Genomic DNA, 11,078 nt, shown 5'->3' with positions numbered 1-11,078 from the left:
GGCCACCAGTACCTGCCCATTATGCCTACCACCTCCTGCACCACCCAGCCCTGCATCACTGCTGAGCCATATTTTCCTCTCTTTACCTAATACACCAAGCCCCGATGATATTGGGAATGTGAGACTCTCTGGGGTAAAAACAGGGGCGAGGAAGGAGCCTGGGTTGGGACAAGGCTAGGGTCTAAGGCTGGAGCAAGAGGAGCTATCCCCAGAGGGCTCCCCCACCCCCACCCCTTTAACACAAGAGGAGGACAAAGGGGGTGACAAAGCAGCTGAAGACAAAGGGCCTCAGAGTGGCAAGAGGGGCGGGTGGTGGCAGCCTGGGTAGGGCACAAAAGATTCAGTGTCCTGGGCAGCCCCCCTAGGAACCCTGCCCCCGCCTGAGCTCAATCCATCCTCAAGGGCTAGTAAGAACAGATGCTAACCCCCATCTCTCCTGAGCCTAGCAAGGGCAAGAGACAGAACAATCTCTTTATTTGTAACTTTCCTCCACTCCCCATACTCTTTCTCTTCACTGTGCCCATCCCTCCTATTTCAGAGAGTAAAGTTTCCTCTGGAAGGTGTTGGGGTCTCAGAGATGGACTCTGTGCTACAGAGATCATGGCAGCTCATCTCTCCTCACTCTTGCTCTGTGGGAGCCATCCCTCCCAGCTCTGATCCAAGCCTAGGCTATTTCCCATAGCCACAGGCTCTGGCCCCACCCTTTGGAACATTTCCTATTAGGTCAGTTCCCAGGCAATAGTAGTCTGGCCTCTCCCTTGCGTCCACCCTTTCCCCCCACTCACACCATTCTGGAACTTGGTAGCTACCTGACAATACTTTGACCCCCTACATTGAGCCATTACCTCCCACATGTCCCTTTAGGCTCACTACTGCCTTGGTTTCTCCCCACTTCCCACCCCAAGTCTTCTGCAGTGCTGGTGGGCTATGTCCCAGGGTCCCTGTCTGAGTAAACCTCATCTTTCCACTCTCACACTCACATGGTGGCTGGGGATGGAGTTCCAGACTTAAGGGGTGGCCCGGCTCTAGCTGGGGGACTTGGAGGACCAGGGCTAGGGTGTGGCCTCCAAGGGTGGTTAGGAAGGATATTCCTCTTTTTCTTCAGAACCAGGATCAGGATTAGAATCCTGACTACTTCCCAGCACTGTGCCAGCAGAGGTGAGGTTGTGGGGCACCAGCAACGCCAGAAGCACAAGAAGAACAAGAAAGGGCCTGGGCTAGGAGAGAAAATGGTGGAAGTGGAGGGACAGTGACCAGACCCTGGGTCAATTAGAAGGATGTCTACCCCTCCCTCAGCCTCTCCCTTCCCATGCTGGGTGTAGCTGCTGTCTCAGCCCCAGGTTCCCCCTTTCCTCCCAATGCTGGTGGCCTTGGCTCACATTTCTGTTTTGATTTGTATTTGGCGGGAGCCCCCAGCCCCTCCCCATTTGGGTTCCCCTATCCCTATTCAGAACATCTGGGAGTTGGGTTGGGGAGGGAACTTCCCAGGCTCCTGCTGCCTCCGACCCTGCGATGGGGGAAGGGATGGGGAGTGCCTAGGGCTCCCCCGAATGGGGCCCAGATGTGCAAGGGCTCAGCCACATTTGGGCAGCAGGCCCTCAGCAGGGAAAGCAGCCAGATGGAGAAGAGCCTGGGTGGGGGAAGCTTCTGACAACAGTCCGACATGGGGCTCCGCCTCCCCAGCAGCTGTGGCCTAGAAGCCGAGGAGGGTTCTTCCAGCATCCGCGTCTATACTGGACTATGGTACCTATATGCTAAAGATGCTCCCCCTCCCCCCTTCATTGGCTTGATTTATAGAGATAGAGCACTCGCTCGAACACTAGGGGGCGTATTTCAGCAGAACCAAGACTCTTGCCCACAGTTAAAATGGAAGGTGCTCGTAGCGGACTCAAGCAATGAAGCCAAGCCTCGGGACCCGGATGTTGCCAGGCCACTCGCTGAAGCTTTTGCCAGCTTTCAAGATGGCGTCCCCACCGTATCCAGCCGTAACAAGAAGCTACGGGAGTGACGCGTAGCGTCTGCTTCCGCCCGATTCTCCTTCCCACGGGCCTGCAGGGGCAGCAAGATGGCGACGTTGAGGGCTCTGGGGAAGCTCCGGAGCCTTGTGGCCCCGGTGCTGCGGCCCGACTCTGGGGTTCGGCTGACGCTTCAGCCCAGCAGGTGAGGAGGAGGCGGGAAGCCTTGGTCCTGCTCCCCCGCCCCCAACCCCCGGAGGCCGGGGACATTACCTAAGCCCTTTGACCCCCGAACAGAGTGAGTGACCCAGGCTTGTGACCTCGTCTGTCCCCGCTCCTCCCCCCAGTCTCCCATAAGCCTCTGGGCTGGGTGATTTCCCCCAATTTTAGGGTGGTGGTAAAGGGGTGGCCTGCGTGGACTCCCTCGTTCCTTGCCCCCTTTTTTCTGTGGACTTGAGATCCCCCCGCCCCCCAAATCTCCCACGGGCAGGCCGGGGCAGCAGCATCATCGTTATCTCCGCCTTAACACAGCGAAGGCAGGGACAGGGTCTTCCTTCACCCTAGGCCGGGATGCGCCCCCTGTTCAGTCGGGAGGCAGGGTCTGCCCTCGGCCCGATCCCCTGAGTGACCTTGGACAGCTTGTCTAGGAGGAGCAGAACTGGGCACTCTTTGACCTTCACTGGCCAAGGAATCATGCATGAGCTGTCTGTAGAAATGAGTTATTAATCAGCATCAAATGAGTCTACATAATTAGTAAGGCCTTTACAAACCTCTGAGTACTAGGTTATTATTATTATTGTTATTAGAAAGAGGCCATACTGATCCCTTGTCATTGACTTGGGTGGAAGATAGGGAAAAGGTAAAAAATACCCTTCCCCTGCAAACAATGAGATCTGGTCCATCCCTCAGCAGGCTCATTCAGTTCAATTCTGCAAACACTTATGAATAATCGATGTGCAAGGCACTGAGGATACAAAATGACAGAGAAAAAAAAATGAAGCAGTCCCTACCCTCAGAGAGCATAGAGTTTGACCCTTTGTCCCTGCTGACCTGCTTTCTGATCCCTAGAGGTGCTCGGCAGTGGCAGCCAGATGTGGAATGGGCAGAACAGTTTGGGGGGGCTGTCATGTACCCAAATAAAGAAACCGCCCTCTGGAAGCCTGCACCCTGGAATGGTGAGTCTGAGGATCCATATGCCCCTAGTTCCGCCAACTTTGTCACTCACCCAGAGCTGCTTCCCTTGTGTTTCTGCCTCAGTTGATATATCATTAGTGTTGAGTTAGTGTCATTTGAGCTATCCAGTCCTTCTCTGAAGCATGTTTCAGCCCCTCCTTCTTTATTCCCTCTCAGCGATTTTGTCAGTTTCCGTAGTGTCAACTAGCTCCCTTTTGTTGTTTGAATGCCTTTTAAAACTTTATCTTTAATAATAACCTCCCTCTTGAGCTCTAGTCATGCAAGTCCAGCTGCCTGCTTGATACTTCTAATCGTATGTCACACTGTCATCAGATTCAGTTTATTTTCATCCTTCCGACACTGGCATGCTTCCTGTTTTTTCTTCTTTCTGTTAGTAGTTCAGTCCTTCTAATCCCTCAGGTTCAAAACTTTGAGCCTTCTCTTCCCATGTCCAGTAAATTATTAAGTCCCCCTACCTCACATCTCGCTTTCCTACTTCCTACCAGCCTAATTTAGGCTTTTATCACATCATGTTTGTATTATTGCAGTAGCCTCCTAACTGGCCTAGTTGCCTTAAGTCTGTCTTCCCTTGAACCTGTCTTATTCATTGCTACTACATTGATCTTCTGAAAATACCATCTTCACTGTGTCACTACTACTCAAAAACCTTGAGAGGTTCACCATTGTCCACACGACAGAGTCTGGCCTCTCATTCATAGCCCTTCACAAACTGGGTCCAACCTACCTTTCTAACTTAATCTTCCACCATTTCCCAGCATGATTTCTGTTCTAGCCAAGCTGCCGTGTTCATTGTACTCCAAACCACCCTTCACGTTTTTATCTCCATGACATGGTATGTTCAGATTCTGTCTGTCCCTGATGTCCTTGCCTTTCCTCTGCCAAGTACCCTATCTAAAGCTTTCCCAACTTTCAAACCCAGTTAAAAATTTTTCTGTTCAATGAAGCCTCCTTTGATGCTTCAGCCCACAGTGACCTCTCCCTCATTTGATTTCCTTTAGCATTTATTTGTCACTTAAATATTTCCTTGTGTTACTCATTTTCATGGTAATATTTCTGATACCTCTAATTAGATTGTAAAATTTGATCAGGTATCATGTATTCAACATTGCCTTAGACTCGATGAGGAATTAGGAAAAGTAAGATTTGGGGTCCCTGCCCTCAAGGAACCCAGACAGTGTTTCACACTTCTCCTTTCCTTTGACCCTTAAGCGTTTTAAGAGTATAAAAGGAGGAAGGCAGTAAAATTGGCATGCTAAGGGGTTAATATGGGATAGGACCTCTTGATATTAAGGTTAATATCCCTTTTAATCCTTGGGAGAATCCCAGAGTAGTCACCATCTATCCCTAAGCCTCCTCTTCTTCCTCTTCCCCCCACCCTCAGATGTGGATCCTCCAAAAGACACAAAGGTGGCCAACGTGACCCTAAACTTTGGGCCCCAGCACCCAGCAGCTCATGGAGTCCTTCGGCTAGTAATGGAACTAAGTGGAGAAATGGTGCGGAAGTGTGATCCCCACATTGGCTTGCTTCACCGGGGCACTGAAAAGCTGATTGAATACAAGACTTACTTGCAGGTGTGGGGAATGAATAAGAGATGGAGATGTGGGGTATCTAAGCTTTGTGATTTGTCATTTTGACCACTCCCAGGACTCTAGGTCCCATGGAAGTTATGGGGGCAGTGGGGAAGCATGATGGCAATCCTTCGCACCTTTTACATGTTAAGGCAGTCCTGGGACAGATGAGAAGAGTTAGGGAAAAGCTGTGGGTTAATGGAAAGCAATGCCATGGTTGATGGGGCTTGCATTCAGCAGTAGAAGCCATGTCTCCTAGCTTCTGTTCCTAAGTCTCCCATCGTTTTCTTGATCAACTTTTGGCTGCCCCTCTTTACCTTGTGCCTCAGTTTCTCTGATGTCATGTCAAATCCAGCCAGTGCGTCACAGATTGTTTCCCAGGACAGGGGACAAAGTGAAAGACGTCATCTTTTTTTGTTTGGACGTCCCTTTATCTTCCAGCTGCCTGTGTTTCCTTTTGAAATGTTCAGTGAGTCAGAATGACTGGGATAGAGAGGTTATGGCTGCTACTGGTTTGTGGGATGGAGGAGGGGCTGAGTGGGAACTATGACAACAAAGTGGTGAGAATCAGGATTGCAGCATTGTTGGGGTTTGTGTTTGAGGCAGGATTCAGTAGTTATTTATTTATTTATTTATTTATTTATTTATAGCCTATGTGAAGGGAGAGGGGAAAGAGTCCTAAAGTGAAAGGTTGTGAAACTGAAACTTAGAGGCCAAGTAAAGGAGTCAAGCATAGTGACTGTGAGATTCCCCAGGAGATCTGAGAATGATGGTTTCTGGCCCTCGTGTCCAAGGAATTAAAAACTCGTCAGCCTTGCTCCACGTCACAGTGATGGCCAAGAAAGAACGGACTGTCCTGATGGAATCAGCCCAAGCCCCACCTCTTTCCTGGAAGCTACAGCTTGGACAGCGGAGGCCTAGCGTGAACCCGATGAGAACCTTATGCAGAGGGCTACTCTAATCAAGAACAAATCCTGCCCTTCTCAGTTCTGAAGGGCCCTATTCCCTTTAGACCCTTATCCTTGACAATTCCTGTGACCCTTCTTCCCAGTCCCACTTCCAGCTTCTTTCATTCCTTTTCTTCTGTTAGATTTGGGGAAGAAATGATGACTTGGAAGTTTAAGATGTCATGCGGTTGTCTCCTTGTCTGGGATGCTATTGGAATATCTTAAATTTTACTAGGAGGCCAAGGGCTTGGCACACAAGCATGGTCCTGGCTCCTGGAGCCAGTTCAGACGAACGTTTGCCCCAGTCAGACAGGAGATCTGTACTGGGTACGAGACGTGGCAAGCTTTCTCTTAGTGTCTGTCTTCTTTCTGTAGGCCCTTCCATACTTTGACCGACTGGATTATGTGTCCATGATGTGTAATGAGCAGTGCTATTCCTTGGCTGTAGAGAAGCTACTTAATATCCAGCCTCCCCCCCGGGCACAGTGGATCCGAGGTATGTCTCAGTCTCCTTGGTGCCCACTCTAGGGGTGATATATCTGAGTCTCGTTCCCCTACCTGTCCTGGAGAGCAGTGAATAGAAGAGGCACTCGAGCCCTTCCTTTTTGATGTTCATTGTTCTTGAGCATCCCATACTGGATGGAGTAGGTCCGGTTGGCTTTTCTGAGATAGTTCTGACTCCCTCGTTCTCAGATATTTTTCTGCTCCCTCTTCCCTCCCTCTCCATAGTGCTATTTGCAGAGATCACACGGCTGCTGAACCATATTATGGCGCTGACCACACATGCCCTGGACGTTGGGGCCATGACTCCCTTCTTCTGGATGTTTGAAGAAAGGGAGAAGGTATGAGTGGGCACAGAGATTAGAGGTGGTTTGAAGAAAAGTACCGAAAAGGGATATTGAAGGGCTCTGGGTATGAGGTTGGGAAACATAGCTGACATACAGAGTAATGGCCAGGGGACCAGCTTCTTGGAAGTTATCTTGATTATTTTTTTAGTGTTGGAATGCTACAGGTGGTGATACAAAGAGTGTTCTGTGGTATTCTTGGGTGGCCAAGGGCTTTATCTCTGATTTTCAATGTGTCCCATCTAGATGTTTGAGTTTTATGAACGAGTATCAGGGGCACGAATGCATGCAGCATACATCCGTCCAGGAGGGGTGCACCAGGTAAGAAGAGCCCCTTCCGCAGTTCCTGCCATCCTCCCATCCCTTCATTCCTCACCTCTGTTCTCTCTGGCTACAGTATTTTAGGATTCCCTGACTGGGGAAAATGGGAAGTTAGATGTAGCTTTAATATTCCATAGCGTTAGGGATAGAGAACTTTGGGACTTTCTCTGATGGGCCAATGTCCCTTTCTCTAAATTGTCTCCACCTGGCTCCTCAGGACCTGCCCCTTGGGCTCATGGATGACATTTATGAATTTGCCAAGAACTTCTCCATTCGGATTGATGAGCTTGAAGAAGTAAGATAAAGGGGAATGAGGAAACCTGCCTGGGCACTCCCAGGAATTACTCAAGGTGGAATGGGGAGGTACTAGCCTTTGGGTCTAAAAAAATGAGAGCTTCCCTAGTATGAGGTGATACATTGACACTTCTTCCCTTGGGGTGGCAGATGCTGACCAACAATCGAATTTGGCGAAATCGAACAGTTGACATTGGAGTGGTAACTGCAGAAGAGGCCCTTAACTATGGCTTCAGGTCAGTAGCTGGGCAAGGCAGAGCAGCGATGAGTACCCTTGGGCAAGGCCCATATTATACCCAGTGAAGAAACTGGTCTTTTTGGGTGGGAGACCAGTCCGTCTCGCTGCTCTTGGCAGTTGTGGTATTGTCCCTCTTCTGGCTGCCCTTCTGCTTGGACTTGAATCTGCACAGAGGGGGTGTGAAAGAGAGCAATGACATCTTTGTTGATTGTTGAATGTAACCTCCTCTCTCTCTACCTTTCCTCTAATAGTGGGGTGATGCTTCGAGGCTCCGGGATTCAGTGGGACCTGCGGAAGACTCAGCCTTATGACGCATATGACCAAGTAGAGTTTGATGTCCCCATTGGTTCCAATGGCGATTGCTATGACAGGTAGGACAGAGCCACCTTCCCACTCCTATCCTTCCCTCATCTGCACCTACAGTGACTGCTATTTGTGTAGAATGTTTTACTCACTGAAGTGCTTTTACATAGACATTCTCATTTAACTCAGAGGATCTTGGATTTCATCGGGGGAGGAATCTTGGCATGGTAGCTGTGTCTACCTGCGCAACTCATAAACTGTCCCTGGCTGAGATAAATGCTGGAGTGTTGCTTAAGGTACATAGAAGTCATGACTTGCCTGGAGTCAGTCAGTAGGTGGCAGAGTTTGGAGTTGAACCCAGGTCTGACTTCAAGCCTAGCACTCTATTCACCATATCATACTTCCTTCTTTATCATTTTACCTTCTACCTTTGAAGCGCTGGTGGAATTTTATTTTATATTTGAGAAAACTAATGAATAGATTTGGTTGCTTTTGTCAAGATTATGTTAATGGTAATGAAGCAAGGACAAGAGTCTAGTTCTTCTTACTCTGAGCCCACAGATCTTTAGTTTCCAGAGTGCTCTCATGTGCATATTCATTTTCTGAGAGGTAGTCAGGGTAAGTCTTCATTTTACAAATGAGGAAATAGACCCAGAGAAGTTGTGGCTTCCCTGGAGCTGACAAAGTTAGAGTGGTCCATGTTATAGAACCCACTTCTGCTGTCTCTTAGTTCCATCTTTTTCCTCCTCAGTCATACAGCACCATTCGATTGCCACTGCCTTTCTCCATCCTAGGAAGGACCAGTGGGCAGAGCACTGGCTGGAGAATCAGGAAGGTCTTGGGTCCATGTCCAGTCACCCAGCCTTCTGCCCTGTTTTATCATCTGCTCAAATGGAGGGGTTTGCTCTCTTAGTACCCCCTGAGAGGGTCATTGGGTGGCTCCAGGGAGATTCAGCAAGCTTTAGTGAGCCGGTCCTGCCTCCAGGGATCTTACATTCCTTTGACACAATATAGATAATTCATCTGTAGGCAGTGAATAGAATACTGAACTTGGAGTCCAGAGGGCCTGAGTGTGAATCTGCCCTCAGACAGTTAGTAACTGCAGGTCCAGGCCACGACACTTAACCTCCCCTTGCCTCAGTTTCCTCATCTATAAAATAGGCTTAATAGCAGCACCTACCTCGATGAGTAGTTGTGTGAGGATCACATGAGATAATACATGTAAAGCCCTTTGCGAACCATAAAGTACTATGTAAATGTTGTCCTCTTGAAGAGGGCCATGACATTGGGAAGGTGGTATCATGACTTGCAAGTGAATTGGATTTAAGTGAGGCAGGACTGTACAAAATCACCAACCTCACTCTCTCCTCTGGAGCCATCTGGGTCCAGTGACCAGACATCGATCAGACTGACTGGAGATGGCCCCAATATAAGTGTCAGTTATTTGGTGGAGTGGGAGGAACAGCTTCCCTAGGGCATAACCAAAAGAAACAGAGAGAACTCAGGTGGGAGGGGTCTTACAGGGTTGTTGGAATATGCTTCAGGCTCAGGTGAGGCAGAGATATCAGAGGTAGAGAGGTCTGATATAGGGAACTTAGAGTAGCCAGTGGGTGCAGTTTAGCAGGTTTTGCCCTGCTAGACCTGGGCAGGGCAGGACCCTAACTAATCTCTGACCTTCCTTGTCTCTCTGTTTGACCATCTTCTAGGTACCTGTGTCGGGTAGAAGAGATGCGTCAGGCTCTCCGGATCATTCTGCAGTGTCTTAACAAGATGCCTCCTGGGGAGATCAAAGTTGATGATGCCAAAGTGTCTCCACCAAAGCGGGCAGAGATGAAGGTTGGAGATAGGGAATGGTCTAGGAGAGGAACTGAGGATGGAGAAAGAATAGAAAGGGGGAAGGTGATCAGAGCTGAGCTTCAGTCCCTGAAAGGATTATCTTCGTGAGGCTAACACACTTTGGTCCTCTTTTCTTTGTTTATATCTCATCTGTAAACTTTATTATCTATATTTACACTTGAATTTTATTTTATGTGGGGATTGATTATCCTGTCGGTTTCTTGCTTTCAGTTGGTCCTAAGCATAGGTCTCTCTCCCCATAGAGTGTACTCAGGTCTTTGATTATGACTGACTGAGTTTTTCACTGCCCTTTCTTCTTCCTTCTCTAGACATCCATGGAGTCACTAATCCATCACTTCAAGCTCTATACTGAGGGCTACCAAGTTCCACCGGGTGCTACATACACTGCTGTCGAGGCACCAAAGGTGAGGAATTACCACAGTGGGAAAAGACATAGTGATGTGCACCTAGTAGGCATCTGATGGATGAATGTTGATTATATTGGAAAAGAAACATGAGAATTGACAAGAGAAATAGGAAATAGTCAGGAATTGGCTTCCTTTTCGGGGAATCAGGGAATCGGGGAATCATCTCCCTTGCACCTTCTTGCACAGGGAGAGTTTGGAGTATACCTGGTTTCTGATGGCAGCAGCCGCCCCTATCGATGCAAGATCAAAGCACCTGGCTTTGCGCACTTGGTGAGAACAACAAACCCCAGTTATTCCCAAATCCCAGGGCCTGTAAGGACTGACTCCCTACAAACCCTCAGTGCTCTTTTTCTCCTTCCTCTGTTCCACCCCCAGTATTGATCATCTGGTGTTCTTTTGCTTTCTCACATCCCCAGGCTGGTTTGGACAAGATGTCTAAGGGGCACATGCTGGCGGATGTGGTGGCAATCATAGGTATGAGTGCCTTTGGGTGGATGGGTACAATGTCCTGCATGGGTTGAGGACTGAGATCAAGCATAGGGAATGGAAACGTACGGCCCCTGCAGACACTAGTTTCTTTCTTCTACCCTATAGGTACCCAGGACATCGTGTTTGGAGAGGTAGATCGGTGAGCCAGAGAATAGCAACTTGTCTCTGCTATCTCCTCACTGATTACTATCTCCTGAGGGAAGTGGGAGGGAAAGACAGGCTGTGTGTGTGTGTGTGTGTGAGAGTGTGAGAGAGAGAGTGGGGGTGTGGGGCACACGCATGCACTCACTGAGTGGTCTGTGCTTCTGTTAAGAAAAAGGAAATAATAATAAATTAGCCGCTCTGCGGTCCCTGTGTCCAGCTTTCTTTTCTTTCCTTCTGTCCATCCTTCCCATTACTTTACTTTGCCTATGAAATGTATGTGGGTTTTTCCAGGATCTCGGGTAAGAAGGACAGAGGGAGGGGCAGCTTAAACCCCCCTCACCTCCCCGTCACCAGACGCAGATCTCTGGAGATCTTGTACCACCCTTGCCACTCCCACATGCTCTTTCCACTTCTCCTTTCCCTGTTTCCTTTGTTCTTCCCCTTTTCTCCCCTCAGTTTCCCCTGTCCTTGCAGAGCTGCTTTGGCCTCATGCTGTTAATTCCTGTTCTAACCCC

At 49.0% G+C, this 11,078-nt stretch overlaps 1 protein-coding gene across 1 annotated transcript; it reads left to right on the top strand.

Moving 5' to 3' along the window:
- The first annotated feature begins 2,032 nt into the window (after nt 1-2,032).
- Nucleotides 2,033-10,775, top strand: NDUFS2 (NADH:ubiquinone oxidoreductase core subunit S2). Its single transcript, XM_027854821.1, has 14 exons — nt 2,033-2,160; nt 3,024-3,130; nt 4,531-4,721; nt 6,041-6,161; nt 6,395-6,507; nt 6,757-6,831; nt 7,049-7,126; nt 7,276-7,361; nt 7,615-7,734; nt 9,373-9,502; nt 9,832-9,927; nt 10,117-10,200; nt 10,347-10,404; nt 10,525-10,775. The coding sequence occupies exons 1-14, from the start codon at nt 2,066-2,068 to the stop codon at nt 10,560-10,562; spliced, it is 1,392 nt and encodes a 463-aa protein (XP_027710622.1). The 5' UTR covers nt 2,033-2,065; the 3' UTR covers nt 10,563-10,775.
- The last annotated feature ends 303 nt before the right edge of the window (nt 10,776-11,078 follow it).

This window comes from Vombatus ursinus, unplaced genomic scaffold (assembly GCF_900497805.2).
Source record: "Vombatus ursinus unplaced genomic scaffold, bare-nosed wombat genome assembly UNPS02010639.1, whole genome shotgun sequence".
Lineage (NCBI taxonomy): Eukaryota > Metazoa > Chordata > Mammalia > Diprotodontia > Vombatidae > Vombatus > Vombatus ursinus.
The sequence above is the reverse complement of the archived record's forward strand: the minus strand, read 5'-3'. Positions and strand labels throughout refer to the sequence as shown.

Bases quoted from the DNA above. Each gene is read 5' to 3' on its own strand.
- NDUFS2 (XM_027854821.1), top strand. From the start codon at position 2,066: ATGGCGACGTTGAGGGCTCTGGGGAAGCTCCGGAGCCTTGTGGCCCCG. The intron at 6,832-7,048 runs GTAAGAAGAGCC...CTGGCTCCTCAG, and splicing joins GTCCAGGAGGGGTGCACCAG to GACCTGCCCCTTGGGCTCAT. The intron at 10,405-10,524 runs GTATGAGTGCCT...TCTACCCTATAG, and splicing joins GGATGTGGTGGCAATCATAG to GTACCCAGGACATCGTGTTT.